Genomic DNA, 25,941 nt, shown 5'->3' with positions numbered 1-25,941 from the left:
TAACAGTTTGCCTCCTATTTCTCTGCCTTACCTGGCGGACAAACTATTATCTAGTCTATCTGTCCTTAAAGTCAGTTTTCAGTGGTCGGCTACGTCCTAGAGTGGTGGTTGTGTCTCTTTTCCTAGGTTCAAAAAGGCAGAAATGTATCTTCTGCACAATTAGAGTTCTGGAGCTGAGACATCTGTGATGTATATTTCTCCTTTCTTGGCTCCCACTTGAAATTGGCTTCAAACGTTAATGCTTTCCATGTAAAAAATTGCAGTTATCCCTAAATAATAGGAGTGTCTGGCTCATCTTGGTTGATCTCCAGCTATGGATATCGCTTTGGGACAGTGGGGAGTGGCTGCTACAGTCAGTCTAGATTCCTGGGGACAAATTTGTGCAAGATATAATGATAGCTGGGGCTTTGTGGACGAACTCCAGAGCTGAATAACCCAGAAAAGACCCATATGAATAGCAGAATATATCAGAGTAAGGGTCTCCAACCTTGACAACTTTAAGCCTGGCGGACTTCAACTCCCAGAATTCCCCAGACAGCTTTGCAAAGCTGGCTGGGGAATTCTGGGAGTTGAAGTCTGCCAGGCTTAAAGTTGTCAAGGTTGGAGACCCCTATATCAGAGGATGGAGACAGCAGGAACAGCTGGGCCTCCATATTCTTTCTGTTTCATGGTTAAAAACCTCTAGCTAGGAGCTAGATAGATGATCATATATGTTGTTATAGATGCTTGTTCCTTTGCCTGGATAAATAAACAGAAAAGCATGGCTTTGTAAAGTCAGATACACTGCATCTACTGCACCATAAAACCATGGTCCATTGTTTAATTTTATCTGTCTATACCAGGGGTCAGCAATCTGCAGCTTTGGAGCCGCATGTGGCTCTTTCACCCCTCTGCTGCGGCTCCCTGTCAGTCAAAATATGCATCACAACTGCCAATGTGTGTTACTCGCCGGCACACAATTTATTGAGCTTTTCAACCCCAATAGGCCAGCCATGGAGAACTCCAAGAAAATAAAAGTTTCAGAAGAAAACAGAACGTTTAATTCAACTACATATGCTAGTTTTGTGGCCGCTCAAGAAATAGTCAAGCATGGGAAGGGTTTTGTGGCTCCCGGTGTTTTCTTTTCTGTGGGAAACGGGTCCAAATGGCTCTTTGAGTGTTTAAGGTTGCAGACCCCTGGTCTATACTACTGGGTTCATTTGGAGGAAAATGTTGCTGTTGGGAACTCACGGTGAATGCATGTCCAATATGTGTTAAAGTGTATGGTTTCATATTACTTATAATAAAAGGACTTAAGATGAACACGAGTGTTTCTACATTAGTTGTTTACACTGGAACGGATATCATTTTGAACTTCTAAAAGATCCAGATCACGGGATGTCAAAGTCAAAGATCGTGTCACGGGCCGGATTGTGATGTATCGTGATGTTTTTTGCCTTTGCGGAGCCGGGGTGGGCGTGGCTTGCGGGTGACATATCCTTCTTGTGGGCTGCCAGTTTGACAGACCTGATCCAAGATGATGCAGCTGCTGAACAGCTGAATGGAAGTGTTTGCAGGATTGCCCTTCCATCTTTTTCACTCTAAGGATTTGCGTGACTTAAGTATTTCTAACTTAAAAAGTACTTGAGCGTATGTTTTACGTGTTCTGCACTATTTCAAAATGGGTCTCATCATTTTGAAACAGAAAACACATATAAATAGTACTGGAACCTGTTGATAAGCAGAAAGTAGATTTCACTTTAAAACCAAAACAAAATCCTGACCATTGTCAAAACCTAATTATTGTTGTTTCCAGCCATTCAAAGGTAACCAGATCCTTGATTCTTTCCCAGTCAGTTGTACATAATCTGCATACAGAGCACCTAAGTATTCTCTTTCTACCTTTACTAGGTCTTCCTTAGTAGGCTTATATACACTGTAGTGGCTAAAATATGCTCACAATGTGCTTTGAATGAAAATATGCAAAGGTTTAGGTGACTTTGGGGCCCTTAATAAGCTTAAATGGCACAGTTAAAAGGGTTAGGAAGGCTAACTGTTTTGCCAACCAAAAACTATTGGCTTTGAAGCCTCAGGATACTTATATATCTGCATATATGCAGCTTACAGCATGCTCCTTAATGCCAGACCTATGCCATGTGCTTTGTCCTTATGCCTATAAGGTTTCAGGTTTTTCTGTGGGTATCAGAAGTTGAGCAAGCAGTTTGCAAACTTTCTGATCCCCCTGCATAGATAGCCTTTGTTTTTCCGCTCACCAATTATTTGGACAAAAACTTCTTCCTCCCACACCTTGGGAAAAAGGGGGCCCAGATCTCTTTAAGATTTTCTGCAGCTGGTGCCTGGCCTTCATCCATTTTTAAAAAGGGATGGGGAGAGCAAGTTTTTTCCTCCCAACCAGAAAAGGCAAAATTTAACAGATGAGTAATGATGCTTATTCAAGTTTCAGCAGCCTGCCTGTTTTCACAATTCCCAGTAAATCCCGCTGCATCCACGGGACTAGGAGAAGGAATGGTGAGGCTGCCAAAAAAAGAAAGAGGAAAAAATCATTCATTCATTGTGTTGCTGTTTTTTTAAAATGGACAAGAGCAGCCCAAATTGATACAGTAGACCTGCTGCATAAAATGTGAACTGAAGTCTTAAAATTCTTTATAAGTCAGTTATGCAGTCTGCTGCCTTCTAGATATTTTGGACTTCAATTCTGCAAAGGTTGACAGAAGGGGAAGCCAGATTCACTTAACAACCATGTTACTAACATTTCAATTAAAATAACCTTGCTCAGTTTCAGTTCTAGAATTTTTGGCAGACGACTAACAAATCTTCAAAAAAGACAATCCTTGTTGAAGCTGATGAGATTTGAAGAATATAATCCCTAGATGATCTAAGTTGGGGAAAACTTCACTAGAAAATTGTCTTTAATGCCCTTAACGTAACAACTGCAGCAATTTACTTAATAACTGACGAGAAAGGTCATAAAATGGGGCAAATTCACTTAACAATGTCTTGCTTAGCAACAAACGTTTTGGTCATAAATTAAGGACTACCTGTATAGTCAAGGTTTGTGGGAGCTGAAGTTCCAAATACCTAGAAGGTATCAGGCTACCCTGCTTTTAAATCTCTTAAACAAGATTAGAAAACAGAGTAGAAGTGTTTGCAAAATTGTAAATAATGTGTTTAGAATCTGGGTTTTATATATACCATATTTTTTGGAGTATAAGACGCACTTTTTTCCCTCCTAAAATAGGCTGAAAATTTGGGTGCATTTTATATGCCGAATGTAACCCCATGCGCAGTGCCCAAAATGGCTACCCAGAACAACTTCTGCCTTCTCTTATTCCTTCGCACTTCGCCTGCTTTAGCCACTGGAGCTCCCTCCGACGATCAGCTGTGTTTTTGAAGCTGTTTTTCAGCCCCAACTCAGCGAAGCTGATCTTCCTGCTTTGCCTGCTTTTCTAATTGCTGCTCCCTCCGACAATCAGCTGTGCTTTAGAGTTTTTTTTTAGCCCCAACCAGCCCCAACCTCAAAACCAGCCAGCGAACTAATGTGCTGAAGCTGACCAGGATAAGGACTAACCAGATGAATACCTGGTAGGCAGAATTGTTTTCCCCCTATTTTCCTCCCCCAAAATTAAGCTGCTTCTTATACTCCAAAAAATACGGTACTTCAAAAGCAATTTGAAGGAAGTACTTCCTGCAAGTTTTGCACAGCTCTGCAATAGAGCACCCCCCTTTTTTTGCAAGCTTGTTTGTGAACTCAAGAAAAAGAGCTGCTTTAAAAGCCATGTTGAAAATATGCAACCTTGATGATTCAGTTTGTGAAAACAGCAGCATTCTCCAGCTAAAAAAAGTTACATTGCTAAATGAATAAGTATACACAAGTAAAGTATACACAACTTTAGTTAGAGCAGTGGTTAGAGCAGTGATCTGCAAGAAAATTTTGGTGGTCTGCAGAAAAATTATTTGCATTTTTTATATTGCACTAAATGCTATTTATCTTTTTAAAAAATTCATATTAGTGGTCCACGAGATTTAAAATTATGAATTTTGTGGTCCCTGAGGTCCGAAAAGTTGATGGCCCCTGAGTTAGAGTAATTGTGCAGATTTTCTTGAGTAATAGGTGTAACATTTGGCAGAATCACGGAAAGTAACAGCCATGGAATCATCATTTCTGTGATTCCAAGGAAACATGTACACTTGAGGCCTGAACTTGATTTTATTTATTTAATGGAGCATATTAAAGTTCAATCCCTAATTTATGTGGTTCTAAAATTTGAAAAGGTGCTCAAATTCTCTTACCTGGAAAGTTTCATTTTTAACATGTGAAAGATACAATATAAAAAAAATATGTTCTGTGTTGGAATCTAAATATTTCTATTGCAAGTTTTTCTTCTGACAAATTAAGGTTATGGTTTTGTTAAACTTACTAGATTGAGAGGTTTAAGCAAAAACTGTGGAAGGCCAATCAAAGGATGGGTTATATTCATAGAGCCATGGAGATTTGCATGTTCCAGCTGGAATTCAGAAGGAGATGTTTGCTCAGATACTGTATATACAAATCGCATCATTCCATTACACAGATCATGATTACTTGGACACGAACCAAGTGGTGATATCATAGTCACTACTTTAGTTTGTCAGAACCATGTTTTATTAAGTGGGTGGAGAAATCATTTTCTCTTGCAACCTGTCACTCTGCATTTTTCATCCTTTTTTCCTCTGACGGTATCCTATTTGGCAACTGTGGTCATCCTTAGGAGGTGTATAATTACTCCGGAATCATCATAAAAAGAAACTCTACTTGCCTTAAGGATCTTTTTTCTGCCTTTTGTGTTATTTTCATGCTTCTTTTATAAATGTGCAATGAAGACCGCTTTTTAGTATTGTGGTACACAGTTTAGGAATTGGGCTGAAGGAGAAATCCTCAAGTTCAATACATAAACAATAATGTTTGCTTGGGGAAATGGGAATTATTTTATGTTTCTGAAGGGAGATTTGATTTCTGTTTAGTTTCTCATTTGGTTTCCCTCTTCCCTCACTTTCTTCATTAAAAACCAGCCCTCAAGCAGCTGTTTGAGATTGTTCAATGGTTTGGAATGTTTCAAGTAATTCAACAGAAGATATTTAATGAGTACATGCTGATTTTAAAAAAGCATAGGAGAATTTGGATTTATCACAGTCTTACTCCAGCCGGTCATATTGATATATGTCTCACTTGTTCACTGAGAGAACTATTTACTAACTATACATACCTTGGGCATCTTAGGAGTGACCTTACATTTGGGGTAGTGGACTTAGGCAGGGTTGGGCTTCAAAAATTTTAGCAAGGGGTTCTCTGCCCAGTTGCTGGGTGGCTGTGGCCATGGTGGGCATGGCCTAGTCGGCCTCCTGCACCACGGGGGGGGGGGGATTTTTCCTCTCCCTGGGCTCCGGTGGCTTTGTTCGAGCCTCCGGGAGGGTGAAAATGGCCTCCCCAGGCTCCAGAGGCCCTCTTCCCGAACTTCCGGTAGGCCCATTTTTCGCCCTCCCCGAGTCTCCACGCACACCCTGCACTTACCTGCATCCAAAATGGGCCGCGTGTGGACTCCTGGGAGGGGTGGGGGTGGGGGCTAGCCAGGAGTGGGAGTTAGGGGTTTTCCAAACTGCACAGAATCTTAGCTAGAGCTTCTCCTGAACCCCTGCAAACTCCCAGCAGCCCACCCCTGGACTTAGGATCTTATGAAATGGCAACCAATTCTGTTGGTTGTTTATTTTAACTATAAGGGAGAGGTACTATGCTCTTTGATGGAAAGGAGAACATTAACTTTGGAAAAATATCTTGAGCCAGTTTTGGTACATGTGGTTTCTTCCATATTTCTGTAGCTTTCGGTGAAAGGGAAAAAGGCTTTGAGTGTACGTGTTGTGGAGCATTTTTGAACAAAGCCCAAACCAGGTTTAATAAGCGCATTTATTCATAAATAAATTACTGAGTTGCCTTTTGATCCAAATAAGATCATTTTGCAGGCGACTTCACAATAGAAAACTTTAAATCAATGTAAAAACCTGGGATACCAACCAAAGCAAAACAATAGGAAAAAGTTCCGTTGAAGCAAAGAGAATACATTTGAAGTTATTTAAAAGGCATGCGGAATAGGAAAAAAAAGTTTTAACAGCCCATCTACAACTGAACAAAGATGCCAATTTAAGCTACGTGCAGAAAGTGCATATCTTGTTATTTTTCTTTCCCTTCTCAAAATCCTTTCTGTTATTATGAACCTTGAGAGTGGAAAGGGAAAAAAAAACTTATTTCTTCCTCCCACCTTCCCATAATAACTCTAGTAATTGATCTTGTCAGCTAAAAAAAAAACTTGGATGTGCATGCTTCCATTTTTTTAAAAAAAACAAAACCCCAAGCTTTAATTTGAGCTGCTCAACTCTTTTGCACAAAGCTTATCATTGAGATAGGAAGAATCCAATAATTGGTAATTCAAAAGAACTCTAAAAGCCAAAATGCCTTTCTATTTTTATTTTTTATTTAGAATTTCTTTTTTTCTGGAGTGAAAATGACAGATTTTGACTGTCATTTTACAAAGAGAAGCCAGCAGCTCGTTTAGAGTTTCGTGGTTTCATTTTAATGATTAATGTTTTACTTAGGATCCAATTTTACCAACATGTCATTCCATATTTTAATTAATTATATATATAAACATGGATGGGGATAAATCCCACAAAATAATTTGAAATTATTGCTTTAATACAGCAGTGACATTTAATCTTTCATTGCATTGTTTGAAAGTTTTTTTTTTTTAAAAAAAGATGTTTTAAAAGTTTCTGAAAGCTTGCAGTGGCAGGATCCCAAGAGAAGTGTAAAATAGTAGTGGGCACTAGTTTGAAGACGATTGCTCCAAAGTATTTGGTGATGAGAATAGGGCTCCATTATTCATGATGTCCCAACTCCTTTCTTCTTTCTCCCAAAAAGTCAGTTTAGCAACAATGGACTCTGAGAAAGATTTTGGGCATTGACAGATGTGCTGCGATTCACTTTCCTAAAAGCAAGTTAGACTTGCTGTTTTGGTGGCAGGTTGATAGCAAGGGCAACTTAAAAACCCATGTTGTCTTCTACAAGCAATCTAGATCCAGGTTGCTGGAATGGAGGGGAAGCAGTGCTGATCATGATGTGCATTTCTGTGTAGTTAAGAAGACCAGAAAGATAAGGGGAGGAGAGAAGGAATGAGTTTAGAATTCAACACTTCACATCCCATAGAAATTTTAGTTTTTATAATCATGAGGGATAGAAACTTTATTCTGTTAAAAAAAAAAAGATTCTTAGCCAGCCAGAATTGCTGCATAGCACTTCAGTCCTCCTCCTCCTCCTCTTCCTCCTCCTCCTTTGCAAATTCTTTCATTTTCTGTCACATAACTGCAGAAATTGTTGTCAGGCGTGGAATATTCTTCCTCCACCAAGCCTTCCCCTTTTCCCTCCTGCTCAGCACACATTCTCTCATGGTGCTTAACTCAAGCCAGCTGTAAGTAGTTTCCTGGCCATATGATTCCTTTAGGCAGCACAATATATCTCCCTCCTCCTTCTCTTCCTCCCATCTCCATCCATTCAAGACCTGGCTTATAAACCGAATGACGTTATGGCTCTGTTTGAGTTACATACGCTGCTTCCAGATGCTCAAGATTTCGGGCCTACACTGATGAGTGGCTTGTTCTCTTGCCTATCTCGGAGGGTGGGGTTTGAAAACTGTTGGTTTTGATTATGAAAATAGCATTACCATATTCTCCTTCTGCAAAAAGACAGTTTTTTGGCAGTTCCTTTCCTAAAATCTGAAAAACCCAAAATCTCTTCTAATCTGGGGGCTCTATTTGAGTGTAAGCTGCATGTCACCCATATCCAAATTGCATGTCCTCCAAACATATCTAGAAAACCTGCCATGGTGGCATTAGTTCTCTGCCTATCTATTCATTTTTCTGGATGCATTTTTTTTCAAAGTACAAGGCAGCTTACAAGATTCTTTAAAAATCATAAAAATATCACATCATCATCATTGAGGCTTCACTATTCAAATGCACACTGATGAATTTTGCCAAATAGAAATAGCAAAGTTCTTTTTATGCCATCTGTTCTCAACCCAATACGTTTAATATGTTTGGACTTCAGCTCTTGTTTCTATAACCTTGCTGTTCATTCCATGCTTTTCCTTATATTTCTCCTTTGATTAGCAGTATTTCAATTTGATCAACAGGAGGAATTTGTATCGGCGCAATCTTGGTGTTTTAGAATCCAGGCAATTTGAGAGAATGATAGGTTGTGATAGATCGGTGGAAGAGTTGCCCATCAGTGGCTATTGGTTTAGATCAGGAGTCTCCATCCTTGGCAACTTTAAGACTTGTGGATTTCAACTCCCAGAACTCTGGGAGTTGAAATCCGCAAGTCTTAAAGTTGCCAAGGTTGGAGACCCCTGGTTTAGATAACTGGGTTCTGCCTCCAGAATCAAAAGCGGGAGTGTGTGTGTGTGTCTCAAAAACCATCTTTTAAGGCAGAGGTCTTCAAACATGGCAGCTTTAAAAGACTTGTGGACTTCAACTCCCAGCTATGCTGGCTGGAGAATTCTGGGAGTTGAAGTCCACAAGTCTTAAAGCTGCCATGTTTGAAGACCTTTGTTTTAAGGAATGGCAATAAAAGACCCTGCTCATGAGAACCTTTTGGGCTCACCTGTCATGCCACTATGACTCAGAAGTTAACTTAGATGGGCTTTGAAGCTGATCCCACAAGGCTTTTTAAATACCAAAATGCTCTCAGTTGTATGTACGTCAGAGGGTTCCATGGGATTTTTTTGTTTATGCCAACTTCCCACAAATGGCTGATTTCAGCAGAAATGCAGGCTCGGTTTTGATAGCAATTCCATTAGCTGGCAGGAAAAAGTATTAGGAATTTGGGACGGCTCCATGCCTTGCCACGTGTAAAAGGCAACAGTGTGAAATCTGAGCGTTTACTTAATGCTTTATTTCCAGGAATCCTTGTACTCAGGGGGAAAATGGGCCTGAAACTGAGATGTGAACCCCAGGATGTAATTTTGAGATGTCAGCTTGTCTGCACTGTAGTTGCTGGAAGAACTCAGCTACTTCTGATTAAATTGGTCAGGTGTGTTTTACGGATGCAACGGAATTCCAGGTTTCTGTTGGGCCTTCTATTCCTAGAAGCATGAATGAGAATGCAGACACTAGCATTGAACAAAAGCATTGTCTCTTTCTATGATCCGAAAAAGGTGTGGATACTTGTGTGCAGAAACTTTTAGCTCGCAATTATTTTAAAAGCTAATTTAAAAAACACCAGAGAGATTTATGTTTTAAAAATCTCCCTAGGAGAAATATTAGTTTCAAAGAAAAAAATGGTTTTTAAAAACTATTTGCATTTTTTAAAAATGGAATATATATGTATGTATGTTACTATGAATGTAAATGATTTTTTTTCTTTTTCTAAAAAAAACCTCTTTAAAAAGACACCTAGAATACTGTAGTATTTATTTTATTTATTAAATTTATATGCCTCCCCTCTCCGGAGACTCAGGGCGGCTCACAATACATTTAAAAAAACCATTCTAAAAACATTTAAAAGATTAAAAAACATTAAAAACCTTAGAACGCATTCACACCATTCATGACCGGATCTCGCCAGATCGCAAAGCGAGATCAACGGCCCCAGGCCTGCCGGAAAAGCCAGGTCTTCACAGCTTTTCGGAAGGGAATGGTCCGGACCTCAGGAGGTAACTGGGTCCAGAGAGCTGGGGCAGCCACAGAGAAGGCCCTCCCCCGCGGGCCCGCCAGCCGGCATTGTTTAGCTGACGGGACCCGGAGGAGACCAACTCTGTGGGATCTTACCGGTCGCTGGGAGCTATGCGGTAGAAGGCAGTCTCGAAGATACCCTGGCCCTGAGCCATGTAGGGCTTTAAAGGTAATAACCAACACAATATAAACACAATAAAACAGACTAGATTTTTACAAGTCCGTTTTTGGATTAGACTTCATAGCATCAGAAAGCCGGTTGTGTTTGTTAAGGAGTGTTTGTGTTGTGTTCATTGACTTTAAATGCTTTGAAGAACTACTACAAGGAACCTTGATTGCTTCTTTCATTTCTTCCTTCTAGTACCTTGTCCAAATGCTGCCATGCCACAGTGGCCCTTCTTTACCCCTTTGCCTGGCAGCACACCTACATCCCGGTACTTCCCCCTTCAATGATTGACATTGTCTGCTCGCCAACCCCCTTTCTGATTGGCCTGCTCTCCAGTTCCTTGCCCCGCCTCAAGGAGCTGCCAGTGGAAGAGGTGAGATCAGAAAAGCTAAAGGTTGTGTTAAACCCCAAATTGGCTTTTAAGTTGCATGTGGGAAGTCAGATAATGTCCCAGATATGGGACATTTCAATATCTTACTAGCCACATAACTTTAACAATCTGTGTGGTGCATGTTTTCAGCTGGAAACATTATTGTTGCTCAGAGGGAGACCTTTTTAAAGCAACGCTTTTCAAACTTGACATTGTTAAGATGTGACCTCAACTCCCCAAATTCCCAGTATACTGGCTGGGGAATTCTGGAGTTGAAATCTGCACATCTTAACGTTGCCAAGTTTGAAAAACATTGATTTAAAACATGTATTAAAATTGCTTGCAGAAGTAAATAAGAGTGCAGTGGTTTGGGCTACAGGAAACTGGGGTATACGCTGTAGAAATTATTTCTTTGAGAAGTTACCCTAATGCCTGCCACCTCTATTTGTCCAGCCCTTGTAGTCTATTTTTTTTTTTAAATCTAGGTGGTTTTAAAGGTTATCTGCTTTTTTTTTAAAAAAAAAGCCTATATTTATACTTGCTTTATCTTCTTGTTCCAGAGTGAGATGTAGATTTTTCAGTGTTGTTTTCAAAATGTTTACATAGAGATGCCTTTGGGGGGGGGGAAATTGCTTTGAGAAGCAGCAGATCCGTTTTTAAAACAAATAACCAAATTAAACACACATTGACAGTTTTGTGCTTCCATCATTTAAATGCAAGCAGCTATCTCTCATTTTAATTCAGCCTATTGCTGCTGTCTGTTGTGTGGCAGCTCAGGCAGGAAGAATTCCTGAGAGACAGACAGACAGACACAGAGAGAGAGACAGACAGAGAGGGAGAGAGGGAGAGAGACAGAGATAGAGACAGGGAGAGATACAGGGAGAGGGAGAGAGAAGTGAAGAATAGCTTCCATGTGTTTCAGTTGTCAGCTTGTGGTTTTGTGGAGAAATACATAAAACCACCCTATGATCAGACTGGGTTTCATATCTTTTTGTGGCTCATGGGATTCCATTGATGAGATGCAGCCTTTTCTCCTGAAAGCTGCAAAGCAGGCAGTCCTTTTCTCAAGGACATCAGTCCACTTCTTCCTGTCTCTCTGGAGTGCAGAAACCTGGATCAAAGCCTGAAGATGTCCTTTAACTGGTGCATTGAGAATGTCTCTCCCAAAGATGTTAGGGCCAGGACAAAAAAGTAAATTCAATTTCTCTTCTATTTACTTGGAAGAAACTTAGCTGTACTTAAGGGAATTATTCAAGGATTTCCTTCTTTACTTACCGGTAACAATATTTGAGGCATTTTGAGTTCTGTATGCAAGACTTAGAAAGCTCATCTGCTCTAATGTTCTCTCTCTCTTTTTTATGTGTATGTATTGATGGCCAGGTCCTTGTGGTTGACCTTGTTAATAACCGGTTCCTTAGACAGGTAAGCATAACTTATTTTTCAGTCTTTCCTTTTTAATTTGTTCAGGGAGAATGGAAGGATGGAGAAATCTTTTGCTGAAAATCATCTGATACTGACAGTGATGGCGAACCTTTTCGGTACCGAGTGCCAAAAAGGGAGCGCGTGTGTGCATGCCTGGGCCGCAACCTGGAAGAGGAGCTTCCCAGGGCACATGCGCGCACTCAAAAATGAACTTCCGGTTTCAGCCAGCTACTCTTCCGGGTTTCTGGTGCAGATGCACACGCGACGATCAGCTGGCTGGCACTCATGCCCACGCAGGAAAACGGAAGACCAGCTCTTCTAGTTTCTGGCACTGCCACATGCAAAAAGGCCAGCTGATCGTCGCGTGTGCATATGTGCCAGAAACCCGGAAGAGGAACGGGCGACGCCGCACATGCCAGGCGACATGGCTCCACATGCCACTTCGGGCACGCGTGCCATAGGTTCGCCATCACAGGAATATAACCTATCCCTTTCTTAATTCCTGCAAATCCAAAGAGAGTGATGGGAAATCTAAACCAGAAACAGATAGCCACCAAAAGCTGAGAATTTAGCTTTTGAGGTGGCATTGCTTCTCCCAGTCTGCATGCACATTGTCTTATCCTGACATCTCCTCTGACCAGCGGTTTCAGAAGCATCAAACCATCCTTAAGCCTGCCAGAGTTACTGGCTGCCGATGAAAGTATAGAAAGGAAAATAATTGAAACGGTGACCTTTGGCTTTGAGAGAGAAAGAAAGATTGACTACATGTCTACTCTTCCAGCCAGAATTCATGTACTTTCAGAATATTTTCAAGAGTGCTGTCCTTTTCTTTTTGGATCGGTAGTATAGTATTAGAAACCCGGGGAAATCATTTAGAAACAAAAGTTATAAAATAGACAAAGAAAATCCCACGTCAGAACCAGCCGAAACATCTTCAGAGAACTGCCAAGGCCCTTGCAGTGTTGAATATTCTTGGTTTCTGAATATACTTTTTACCAACTGTATGCTGGAAGTTAGTTTTTGAATTTACCTATAATTCTTTAGAGCAGTGTTTCTCAACCTTGACAGTTTGAAGATATGTGGACTTCAACTTCCAGAATTCCCTAGCCAGCTATGTTATGCTATGTTGGCTGGGGAATTCTGGGAGTTGAAGTCCACACAATTTCAAACTGCTAAGGTTGAGAAACACTGCTTTAGAGTGTGGTGTATCCTAGGGCATTGTGGGAGATTAAAAATGGCTCCTCCCTTTTGTTAATTAAGTTGCTATTCCCCAGGTGGCATTTTTTCCTCAGCCCTACTCTTACCTTGAAGCTGGCCTTCTCCTGTAAAACAGGTCAGTATTGGATGGTGCCAACTGCTCAACCATCTTGTCTAGCTTTCATGTTTTACAGCCAAGAAATGGTGTGAATTGGAGTGTGCATGGCATGTGCTGGTTAGCTACGCTCATGTGGTGCATTGAAAGAAAAATATCTTTTTTCCGGGGGGGGGGGGAAACGTTTCCTTCTGGATCTTCTGGCAAAAGTTCATGTTGAAGAATCAACCTCTGTAGTCAGTGTCTTCTCCTTCTTTTAGTGTAACACTCCTAGAGTGTGTTAATTTGCCCCGAGTTCAACTTTCTGACGTCTTGACATCTGGAGACAATAGTTCCCAGAATATTCCATTAGCTTGGCTGGGAGTTAAAAACCCAATACACCGCTAGGCTCATAATCTGCTCATAATTTGGTGTAGTGGTTAAGGCACTAGCCAGGAGTCTGTGTGTTCCAGTCCTGGCTTAGGTATGAAAGCCAGCTGGGTGACTTTGGGCCAGTCACTCTCTCTCAGCCAAACTCACCTCACATCATGGTTGTTATGGGGAAAATAGGAAGAAGAAGCATTGGTATTTTGCAATTGAGTTGTATGTGTATATACACTCACACACACACACAGTGAAGAACAGGGGCCGCCAAAAGCCCTACTCAGGATATCAGAAAAAGAGATATATACTGTGTTATAATTGCCAATGGAAAATTGCAAAGGTAGTTTGCAACTGCCAGGAGTATGCTGCGTTGTCTTTCATTGGCAATTTCCCTGTGTGTTCTATTGCTCCTTTTTCCCTGACAAAAGGAAACCAATTAAGGAGAAAGGATGGAATATCTTCTCAGTAGCATTAGGATCTACTGGTAGCATTAGGATCTGTCCAATTAGAAGCTATTTTCATCCTCAGGGTTGAGTCTGGAGCTCATGACAGGGAAGCCATGGCCCAAGATGGAATCTATTATAATTGTGTCCTTCAGCACTCCTAGGCGCCAAATGCCATTTAATGCCTATCCTTTTAACATGACCATATGCACAAGAGGGAAAGACACTCCATGCATTTAATAGAAAGTGGGGATTTTGCAGATGCCTATGAAGGATCAAACAGACCAAATCTCCAAGAAGGTTTGGTCATTTTTTTCTCAGCCTGTCCGAAGCTCAAACAGCTTTGAGTATGTAAAAAATGTATGCTTTGTCACAAAAAAAGCATGCTTCTGGAACAAGAGCGGTATTGTCAGATGGGTCTCCCTGCATGCAGGATCGGGTTTCATGCACGTTTTTTTGAATGCATGCTTTTCTTTTTAGATGGAAGATGAAGACTCCATTTTGCCCCGAAAGTTGCAAGGAGCTCTGGAACATATACTAGAGCAGAGAAATGAACTGGCAAATGACAAGGAGGAAGTCACACTCAACGGCAAACAGGGTTCGGGTTTTGTTTTGTTTTTAATTTAACATTTGGTAGTTGTTGTTTTTTTTGACAATGATTATTTATCAGTTCGGGACTTTTGTATTTAGCATAGCAGTGCTTTTCAACCTTTTCACAGATTGTACCACTTTTAGGACATGACAATATTTGAATACCACCCAGTGGCTTAGCAAGGTGTCAAAAACTTGATAACCAAAAGAAAGGGGGGGAGGGAGTGATAAAAGTACACACACTTAGGTAAAGGTTCCCCTCGCACATATGTGCTAGTCGTTCCTGAGGAATCACTGTGTTTAACCTAGAGAAGAGTACAGGAAGACACATTAGTTGTCTTCAAGCATTTGAAGGTCCATCATGTAGAAGTCAAGACAGTACTGCTCATCATTCCAGAATATGGACTAGGAAGCAATGGCTTTAAATTACAGTATAATGAGTTATAAGATAGGATCAAAAAAAATACCTTAACAATATCTTAACAATAATTGTTCTATAATGATGGCAGATTCTATATGGTTGTAGAGGGGTGTTTAAACACAGATTGAATGGCTATTTGTTGGGGTTGCTGTAGTAATGGAATCTTGCTCTGGGCAGGAGTTTGGCTAGATAATATCCCCTATCCTTTCTAGCTCTTATGTTTTGTGATTCTGTGTTGAAGATAGTACTAAAAACCCGGGGTGAAATCTACTTACCTTCCTTACCAGGTACGGCAGTGTCACATGCATGTGCAGACCTTCTGCACATGTGCAAAACCTTCTGCGCATGCAGAGAAGGTAACACATTACCTCCTGGTTAAAACCAGGAAGTAATGACACCCAGATGGGTGGGCGGAGCTTTGCTCCGCAATCACTACCGGATTGCCGAACCACCCGGCACGATTGCTACTGGATCACCCGAACCGGGAGGATTTCACCCCTGCTAAAAACCTTTTGAATGCAAAGCAGAATCGTTGTCCATGAGAGAGCTTGGTCCTCCTTGATGTAGTGGAATAGATCTGGAGGCTAGCCAAAAACAGTTAAGGAAGATCATTAAACCCTAGTATATTTTCCTTCTGATTTTATTTCATTCTTTGTTTTGCCTTTCCTCAATTTCCCTACAATGTCCCCTCAGAGGCCAGCCCTTTGAATGAAGTGGTGTCAGAAGCTTTTGTCCGCTTCTTTGTGGAGATTGTAGGACACTACTCTCTTTTCATGATTCCTGCTGAGAAGGAAGAAAAAGCTCTCCAGCGGGAAGCTTTCCGGAAGTCCGTTTCTTCAAAGAGCCTTCGGAGGTTCCTGGAAGTTTTTATGGAGACTCAGATGTTTGGAGGCTTCATTCAAGAACGAGAATTACGAAAACAGGGAGCCAAAGGTGAGCTGGTTCTTTTGACAAGAGGATAGTGCAAAGAATCCAGCAGATTCTTTATACTAAGTCAAATTAACTGTCTCTTTAGCATTATCATCACTGATAGCAGTTCTTCAGGATGTTGGAATAGAAGTTTCCAATCCTTTTTGAAGATGCCCAGGATAGAACCCAAGATCTTTTATCTACAAGGCATGAGTTGTCCTACTGAGTTACAATGGATTCCTGATAATTGGTGGATCTAAGTACAGCCTTACTTGTGTAGATTTCTGCTTTGCTTTTTTAAGCATAATAAAGGCAAAGGTTCCCCTCGCACATATGTGCTAGTCATTCCTGACTCTAGGGGGCGGTGCTCATCTCCATTTCAAAGCCGAAGAGCCAGTGCTGTCCGAAGACGTCTCTGTGGTCATATGGCCAGCATGACTAAACGCCAAAGGCGCACGGAACGCTGTTACTTTCCCACCAAAGGTGGTCCCTATTTTTCTACTTGCATTTTTTATGTGCTTTCGAATTGCTAGGTTGGCAGAAGCTGGGACAAGTAACGGGAGCTCACCCCATTACACAGCACTAGGGATTCAAACCGCTGAACTGCCGACCTTTCAATCGACAAGCTCAGCATCTTCCACTGAGCCACCATGTCCCTTTAAGCATAATAATGTTCCCCGATTGGTAGTAGCAACTGAAACCAATAAACCTAATGGTTAGTCCTTTTTCATTATTGTACTTGTTCTTGATCTCTCTAGGTTTGTTTGAGGTACGTGCCCAGGAATATCTGGAGACCCTTCCCAGTGAAGAACAGAGTGGAGTTAATAAATTCTTGAAAGGATTAGGTACGGAATTCAAGCAAGTGCGGCTGCTGCAGTGATCCTGATTTTAATTTTTTTTTTTTTTACTTTACCATGTTTAAATCACACAATTGTGCACCCGTTACCTATGTTTTAGATCAGTGGTCCCCAACCTTTTGAGCACCGTGGACCAGTTCTGGGGAAAACAATTTTTCCATGGGCTGGGGAAGTGGGGGATGGTTTCACATGCTACCCAGATCCCGCCCATGTGATGAAGCTTTGCTTGCTTGTGTGGCTTGGTTCCTAACAGGCCGTGGTCCGGTACTGGTCTGAAGCCTGAGGATTGGGGACCCCTGTTTTAGATAATGTAACATAAAAAAAAGCATTTTTTAAACCTGAAAGGTTTTCCAATATTAACTATAGTAAACATTTGCTTCTTGCCTTCCAAAATATTTCCTATCCCATCACATCCCTGCTTAATAAGAAAAGAGACTTTGCACATAATTTGATAGTGAACATATAAATTTAATAATCTGTATAGAATCACCTCTAACTTCTGTCGTTACAGAATCATGACATTTCTAAAGCAATCTAAAATTCTCAGGGCATAATTTCTGCAATTGCAGGAGATTTCAGGTGACATTGTAGGGCAGAGGTGTCAAACTCAATTTCATTGAGGGCCACATCAGAATTGTGTTTGCCCTGGGAGGGGGGGGGCAGGTTGTGTGGCCAAGGTGGGTGTGGCCAGCTAGATGTCACTCATCGAGGCTCATTTTTGGCCACAACGGCTTCCTGCAGCCCTCTTCCAGCGAAAACGGAACTCGGGCACCATCCCAGTTTCCATCCCATCCACCAGCCCTGTTTTCGGCCGTGACTGCCTTCTGTAGTCCTCTGCCAGTGAAAACAGAGGCACCCCAAGCTCCATTTTGCTGGCAGAGGGCTGCAGGAGGCCATCATGGTTGAAAATAGAGCCTGGGAGGGCCATGTGAGCTCCATTTTCACTGGCAGAGGCACCTCGAGTTGTCCTTCATTGTTTCCATGGGCCGGATCTGGCCGGCAGGCCTTGAGTTTGACACCCTTGTTGTAGGGGGTCATTTTCCAATCTCCTATCAAGGCATCCTGAAAAATTGCAGAGCTCTCTGCTGTTTGGCCTCAGCTCCACAGAGGTGCCACCTTACTCTCACCTGGAAAGTTGGAGACTCAAAACTTAAGTCTTTTCTGCAGGTAAAGGAGTTGTCTTTTTCCCCCCATAAATATTGTCTCTCTCTTTCTTTCCCCACCATTCATCCTCTCTAGGTAGCAGAATGAAATTTCTTCATAAGAAATAAGTATTTGGAGCACCACCAGGAGTGGCGAGAAGGATATCTTTTTCTAAGCATTTCAGCAGACACAACATGGATTCCGTTTGTTTTTCCCATTTTAAAACCCAAGTCCAGCTTAGCCTGCTCCAGTGGTGGAGAAATCTCCAGAGAAGCAGCGTTTAAAAGCTGCACCTGGATGGACAGCCGACCTTGTGGCCTACTGTACAGCATGGTGCAGAAGGGGCCTCCAGGTTTGGCTCGATGAAGATCATGCACTGGACAAAGCACTCCTGAACCTCTCTGTTCACTGACCCTTTGCAGACTTTGTGGTGTTTTTGAGACCTTATCTATTACTTTTTTTTTTTGAAAATATTTCTTATTTATACTGAGGTTAGGAAGACTATTAGGCAGAGACATTTGTTCCATTTACTCTCCCAAGGGATGACAGCAAGGATAGGCGCTGCCTTAACTTGGATAGTATGATTGTAAAATGACATGATGATGTGATACAGAAATAACTAGAAGAGAAAGAAAGGGTCACGTACAAATGGGAAAAGAAGAACCTGTATACACCAGTAGCTATGGTGGTGGTAGGGGACTACTAAATCCATTCAGAATTTTATCCAACTGACCACTATGTGATGACTTACTGCCTCTTCCTGGAGTTTGGGATATATGTCCACACCCTTCTTCGGAGTAAGTCTGATCTGTTGCCATTGGAAGTATGTGTTTATTAAAACAAAACAAAACAAAAAGCATGTGCTTAGTTTCAAGTATTGCATATAGTTTGTTTTGTTTGTGTGTATCTTCTGGAGTAAAATTCAGAGGATGATTTGAAGGGCAGAAGCAGTCCTTTGAAAAACCTTCCTACCCACCCACTTCCCCCAAGCCACAGAAAAATGACTGAAGGCTTTTAAACAGTGGTTCCCAACCTTTTTGTTTTGGCCATGCCCCATCTAAGCATCTCTAAAATCCTGATCCCACACCCTGTGACATATAATTCTTACTATTCGAAAAGTGAACTCCTATTCACGCGGAGGAAGCCTAAAATAGGCCATTAACTTGGTTTAAACAAGGTTCCAAATTGCCCCCATTAAAAATCAAATTGCCCCTCTGTGGGGCATGGGCCCCACATTGGGAACCACTGCTTTTAAAGGATGGATCGGATGGTTTTGATGATGGGATTGTATGCACCCCTTAGTGGCCAGGACAGTTGTGAAACAGTTGCCTTCTGCCCTTGCGTTCCTCTTGGGTTATTCAGTGTTCGTTACAACTGCACGGCGATTCATACATGCAAGCATATCATTTCATTTTGTTACATTTATTGACACAAAAAGCAATACGTGTGGAGTGACATTATAAGTACCATACCTGACACACAGATCACACCCGTGATGTGGAATTTGTGGGCAACTTGTTTGTACCTTCCAAGTCAACAAAGCATAAAGGCGCAGGGACAGAGTTATGCTTTCATCCACACCTTTCTCTTTCTGTAAATCTCAATAAAAAGAACTGTTTGTGCTCTTGCCGAGAGTAAGAGGTGACCTTGAAATCTCAACTTCAGGGAAGGCTGTTCATTGTGATGTCACCAGGTGTGGGGGCTTCATTTTTAGGTGTGACAACTAATAAGAATGCACTGAAGGTATTCTAGACCAGGGGTCTCCAACCTTGGCAACTTTAAGACTTGTGGACTTCAACTCTTAGAGTTCCTCAGCCAGCAAAGCTGGCTGAGGAACTCTGGGAGTTGAAGTCCACAAGTCTTAAAGTTGCCAAGGTTGGAGACCCCTGGCTGAGGAACTCTGGGAGTTGAAGTCCACAAGTCTTAAAGTTGCCAAGGTTGGAGACCCCTGGTCTAGGCCAGGGAGAAAAGGGGATGCTGACCACGGGTGTGTCTCTTGCTTAAAATATTACATGTGTACAAACTCCGCTCCCACTTCCAATAAACTTTAGCCTAGTGATAAAAAAGAGAAAAGCAAAATCGTAGCTAAGGAATAGGGCACACAGTTTGGTATAGTCAACTCCAGTGTCTAAGAGCTGGGAAAGCTTATTTTTAGAAATTCTGGCGAGTCCCTGAAACACATATATGCACAGCCCCTACCATGTTACTCCCTTTTAGAATAAACGGTGTTATGCAAAATGAAGAACAAGAAGTAATAAGCAAAATAAATAAAAGGAAGATGGTAGGGGGGGAAAGGAATTCTGTTTGAGGGATTTACTGCTCCTCCAAAGTGAAATCATCAAGATAAAGGCCATCTTCCTTTATGACACCTTGAATAATGCAAGCAAGCTATAGCTTGGAAAGGTTGCTTATTCAGCAGCAATTTTCATGTTCAAGATAATTTATTTAATTCATCTCCATCCCCAAATATACTGAAATGTCTTGGATCAGCTTTTCACCGAGACGGTATATTTTATCTTTCCTGGATATTCCGGAGAAAGCCACCTGGGAAGGAAAAATGCAGAACATGAAGAAAATATTCCTGGTTGAATTATCAGCAGCCACATCTCCCTGAATGAACCTATCAGTTATATGGATATAGGAAAAACTTGGCTGGAATATGCCCAAGGATTGTAGTATTGCAATGGTGATTGTAGTATTGCAGGTCATTGCATATGTTAAAACCACCCCTTGAAGATAAGAGTAAGGCTGGGGACAGTGGCACATGTGAGCATTCCTTTTCCTTCCATCCTTCCCTCAGAAAGTTGGACTTTCTCCAGTCAAAAGATAGGAACACCACTGGAGCAACACAGAAGAATTACAAGTGGATGTCAATGACAGAAGCTAAAGATAAGTGAGAATGTTGCAACAAGTCCCCGATTTGAAGCAGCCCTAAGCACTTGAATCTCTTTGTCAGACATACAAGGTGAGGATTTGCCTCAGACTCCTGGGGATGCGGTGGCTTAGTGGCTAAGATGCTGAGCTTGTCGATCAAAGGTTGGCAGTTCAGCAGTTCGAATCCCTAGAAGTCCGAAAGCACGTAAAAAATGCAAGTAGAAAAATAGGGACCACCTTTGGTGGGAAAGTAACAGCGTTCCGTGCCCCTTTGGTGTTTAGTCATGCCGGCCACATGACCACGGAGATGTCTTCAGACAGTGCTTGAAATGGGGATGAGCACCGCCCCCTAGAGTCAGGAACGACTAGCACAGATGTGTGAGGGGAACCTTTACTTTTACCTAGGGATGCAGCCAGTTGTGTGGACTGCAGGCCGAATTCATATAACCACATTTTCACAATAGCAAAACAGCATTGTAAGCAGTGAGAACATGCAACACCAAAGTGACTATAGTATCATGCAAATAATAGCACGTGGCTTCCCGTATGATCCAATACAATTGGGAAATTAGTTCTTCCAAACTATTTTTATTATTATAATAAAATTCATTTGCCACCCATTTTATAGTTTGGGGTGACATTGAGTACCATAGACTTGCTGCAAGCAAGTCTTCCAAAAATGAAGTGTAATGGCAACCTTGCTAATAGTGCATCACTTAAAAAGTTTTGCATGATGGATTGTATGGGGCAGTGGTGGGTTCCTCCCAGTTCGGTCCAGTTCGGCCGAGCCGGTAGCGGACACCGAACCGGTTCTCCCCCCCCGCCCACGTTATTCTTACCTTTTATTTGGTCCCACCCCCAATCTATTGCTTCCTCCTGAGTCCCAGCTGATGATTAGAGGGAAATAAAACTGTTTAAACTCTTGCTGCAGGGCTTCAAAGGGCCGTCCTACAGCTGATCAGTGTTAAAAGCAAACAAATGAGTCGGGTCGTAAGTGCGATGACTGGTCGTAAGTGCGAGGACCTTCCAGAAATGACTGACCAGCTAGCCACGCCCATCTAGTCACATGACCTCCAAGCCACACCCACAAAATAAGCCACACCCACAGAACCGGTAGTAAAAAAATTTAGAACCCACCCCTGGTATGGGGGGAAAAAACATGTCAGTGCCTTACATGGTAGAAACTAGAATGCCAGCTTATCAATATCTCTTCCCCTTGTCATCATCAACTCTGGAGCATTTCTATGCCAGGAAAACCTTGTCAATTTTAATCAAATTTGAGATAACTACAACTACTTGTCTTTGCTTAATATTTTAAGGTATAAACCATAGTTTAAAAACAACCACATTTTGTGGTCCATGGCAAGTTAAAATTGTCTACAGAAAGTTTTGTAGGCTGTGTGAACTCAGATTTGGGGCTGAGTAGAGAAAGCCAACAATGAGTAGTGGCATGCTAATTATGGGTAGAACATGGATAGCTCTTGCATGGTGCAAAGGTGCTTTTCCAAAAAGGCAACTGTACTTCCCTGGGTTTTTTTTTTCCCCTTGAAAATGTTTTGCTTCTCAGTCAAGAATTCCCATTTTGATGGTCTCCAATTATGTTGAAATTCAGGTCCTAGAAAGCATGACAAAAGCTCACAGGGAATTTCGAAGTCCAGAAAATCTTGAGGTCAATGATTTAAGGAAACTTTTTCCTTGTATTTTTCCTTTTTTTTTTTTTTTCTTCCTTTGTGGTCCCAAGGCTAAGGTTTTGCATTTTACCCTCAAAACAAGAAGCTGGAATAGGAAAGATACTCAAACTGTCAATGAACAGTGTTCATAGCTATGATGCCATTCTTTCCTAGAGTGGCCTTCTGATTTTACATTTTGGGACTAGGTTAAAACTGATTTAATAGCTTTTTCTTCTCTTTGGATTTTTTAAAATCCCGGTACACATTTTTAATGTGCAAATTACAACTCTGACTTTGCTTTTTTTTTTTCAATATAGTGATAAGTCTAAAAAAACCCAGGAACCTAATAAAATGTTCTTATTGGTAAAGGAGAGAAATATTGACTCTATTACTTGACTCTATTATTTGATCCAAACTTAGCTAATGGCATGTATTTTCCTTCCTAATGGGCAACTCCTGCCTAGTCACATGATGCAGAACTACTATGCAGAAATACAATTTATAAAATTTATACACAGTGACTTTGCCTTGAATTAAACAGGATTTTTTTTAAAAATAGGAATAGGGCAGTGGTGAAATCCAAATTTTTTTACTACCGGTTCTGTGGGTGTGGCTTGGTGGGCGTGTCAGGGGAAGGATACTGCAAAACCTCCATTCCCACCCCACTCCAGGGGAAGGATACTTCAAAATCTCCATTCCTACCCCACTCTGGGGCCAGCCAGAGGTGGTATTTGCCAGTTCTCCGAACTACTCAAAATTTCTGCTGCTGGTTCTCCAAACTGCTCAAAATGTCCACTACCAGTTCTCCAGAACCTGTCAGAACCTGCTGGATTTCACCCCTGGAATAGGGCCACCACGAGATCAAACATGAGCTAGACTATTAAGATCCAGGCTGGAAGGAGGGACATCATGGGTGCATTTTTAAAGGACCAGTCCTCGGTTTTGTTCTGTTTTTTAATCATTGCAGGAGAAATTAATGCCAAAGTCAATGGCAAAACCTTTCACATGTAGTTTTTTTAAAATATATGATATATTTAAATATACTGTACAAAGATTGCAAGAGCATTCTAAATCTTATCAGATTTTCATTTCTTGTGACCTTACAGCGCCCTCTATTGCCTATTGCTTGAAGACAGCATTTGAAACCGTTCAGCAGGTTTTTTACTGTGCACGATGTCAAATCTAGTTCTAGACATCACTATGACAGACTATATATTTATACATATCTGAAAAGCGTTCACTGATCTCTAATTTCCTGTGGGAAATTTAATTTTCTTTTTGTATTAAGGATCATAATGTGTAATTTTCTTCTATGGAACTACCCAGATGTAAAGGCATTTATTTAGACATTCAGATTAGTCACTACTCTTCCTTCAAAAGTTGGAAGTAATCTAATTTGCTCTCTTTCAGTGTTTCTCCGTAACACAATCTTGCAAGGAAGGTTGGGTTGAGTGATAGAGAGAGTGAATATCCTATTGGGGGTCCTTTGGTATTCTCTGAGCTTGGGTGTTTTCTTGCAGACATTTCATTCCGAAATTAGAAACATCTGCAAGAAAACAGCCAAAAGCCCACAGTTCAACCCTGAGCTTCAAATATTCTCTTATGTTGATAACCCTCTGAACTTTATTGCTGAGGTTGAATTTTATTTTGGTTCTTCCCCCGAACATCAATCCTAGTCAGGGATGGGTTCTACTTACCTTTACTACCAGTTCGCAAAGAGATCGCTCGCACGCATGCCTTGCTTCTGCGCATGCGCAGATCGCTTCTGATGATGTCAGGGTCAGTGGGTGGAGCCTCCCGCTGGTTATACTACCGGTTCTATAGAACCGGTCTGAACCGGGAGCAACCCACCACTGGTCCTAGTTCAATATTTTAGCCATTACATCACACTAGTGAGAACAAGCACTGTATTGATCTTTGTAAGAAATATTTGAAAGCGGGAGAAGAATCTCATTCACTTGTATTTTGACGTTCTGCTTAGTTTCTGTGGTACCTGTTTGTCGGGAAACTGCTTTGAAGTCACACCTTCCTTTTGGAAGTTTGCAAGTATAGAGGCCCAAGCAGCCATCGCAATCAGACGGTTTTCGGCAGGCTTTCAACTGGATCCCAGGGCAGGAATACTGAGAAGGAAATAAAAGAAACTGCAGATAAGAAGCATTGTTTGAAAGTAAAAAATGCTTTCTCAGTAATTCATTAACTTGTATTGTGTTTCTTGCTAGACTTATATTTTTATGGTGATCGTGAACCAATATAACTAATTGGTTATAATTAACTAATTAGTTATACATTAACTAATTATAACTAATTAAGGAAGTTGATGTTGCTAGACAAACTCTGTCGCCAAGGTGACAAGAGATAAAACTTTTCCCTAAGTCTACAATGTTTAGATAGTATTCAGAAGCATCTCAGACAGATGTCTCCCTAATTCACTAGTCCTCAACTTGTGACCACAACTAAGGCCAAAATTTGTTTTTCTAAGCAAAACATTTGTTAGGTGAATTTTGCCCCATTTTATGACCTTCCTTTCAGCAGTTGTTAAGTGAACCCCTGCAGTTGGTAAGTTAGTAACATGGCTGTTAAGTGAATCTTACTGCAACTGGGACACTGCAACCGTCATAAATATGAGTCAGTTGCCAACTGTCTGAATTTTGATCACATGGCCATGGGATGCCACAACGGTCATAAGTATGAAAAATGGTCATAAAAGTCACTGTTTTCAGTGCCGTTGTAAACCTCGAACAGTCACCAAGCTGTTGTAAAGTGAGGACTACGTGTATAAGAACGTTCCCTCCTAATAAGAGAATTAGAATTGCAAATTTCAGTTATGGCCAATCTCAATAAAAGTAGTTTTACTTTTCCTGTAGCAATGATTTCTTGGTCTGGTCTACTAGTGGGGTTGATAGTAACTTTTGTTAGCTAAACCTTATTAAATTGGCTTTTGTCGAAGGAGGAGGTGTAATTCCTCATCTATTGGCTTTTTGGTTGCCATTATCTGCTTCAAGGAATCCGGATTAATTTAATTTGGTTGCCAGTTTGCAAGTACAAGTAGTTTGCAACTTGCAACAGTTCATTTAGTGACCGTTCAAAGTTACGACGGCACCAGAAAAAGTGACTTAGGACCGCTTTTCAGTTACGACCTTTGCAGCGTCTATCATGATCATGTGATCAAAATTAAGATGCTTGGCAGCTGACTCGTATTTATGACCTTTACTGTGTCTCAGGATCATGTGATCATCCCCTTTTGTGACCTTCTGACAAGCAAAGTCAATGGGGAAAACCAGATTCACTTAACAACTGGGTTACTAACTTATCAACAGCATCGATTCACTCAACAACTGCGGCAAGAAAGGTCATAAAATGGAGCAAAACTCACTTAAACATCTCACTTAACAACAGAAATTTTGGGCTCCGTTATGGTCAAACGTCGAGGACTATCTGTATTTCCTGAATACTGCGGCTTGATGAAATAAAAAATAAAAAATTCTGTATAATCTTCTAACTGCAATTCGACCCTTCGTCACATTTAAGTGACACAACACCATTCCCCTGCTAATCCGACAAAAACCCAACTACAAAGTAAAATTTTATTTACAGCAAAAATTGGAAGAGCATTTCAGGATCAGACCAAAATTAATTAAATG

The 25,941-nt window shown here is 41.2% G+C and overlaps 2 protein-coding genes across 2 annotated transcripts in view; one reads left to right on the top strand and one right to left on the bottom strand.

Annotated features, from left to right (window-relative positions):
• Positions 1–17,891, top strand: part of DENND2A (DENN domain containing 2A) — a 77,961-nt gene extending 60,070 nt beyond the window's left edge. Inside the window, exons 15-20 of the mRNA XM_070946651.1 lie at positions 10,121–10,298; positions 11,676–11,717; positions 14,316–14,433; positions 15,541–15,780; positions 16,515–16,601; positions 17,853–17,891. Coding sequence (XP_070802752.1) covers positions 10,121–10,298; positions 11,676–11,717; positions 14,316–14,433; positions 15,541–15,780; positions 16,515–16,601; positions 17,853–17,884 — 697 coding nt within the window. The 3' untranslated portion in view covers positions 17,885–17,891. The remainder of the gene's footprint in view (positions 1–10,120; positions 10,299–11,675; positions 11,718–14,315; positions 14,434–15,540; positions 15,781–16,514; positions 16,602–17,852) is intronic.
• Positions 17,892–20,217: 2,326 nt separating this feature from the next.
• Positions 20,218–25,941, bottom strand: part of LOC139319518 (uncharacterized) — a 56,212-nt gene continuing 50,488 nt past the window's right edge. Inside the window, exons 20-21 of the mRNA XM_070947412.1 lie at positions 24,294–24,420; positions 20,218–20,300 (exon numbers count right to left, since the gene is read on the bottom strand). Coding sequence (XP_070803513.1) covers positions 20,269–20,300; positions 24,294–24,420 — 159 coding nt within the window. The 3' untranslated portion in view covers positions 20,218–20,268. The remainder of the gene's footprint in view (positions 20,301–24,293; positions 24,421–25,941) is intronic.

This window comes from Pituophis catenifer, unplaced genomic scaffold (genome assembly GCF_029215685.1).
Source record: "Pituophis catenifer annectens isolate HBS135680 unplaced genomic scaffold, rPitCat1.0.hap2 SCAF_7, whole genome shotgun sequence".
NCBI lineage: Eukaryota > Metazoa > Chordata > Lepidosauria > Squamata > Colubridae > Pituophis > Pituophis catenifer.
The sequence above is the reverse complement of the archived record's forward strand: the minus strand, read 5'-3'. Positions and strand labels throughout refer to the sequence as shown.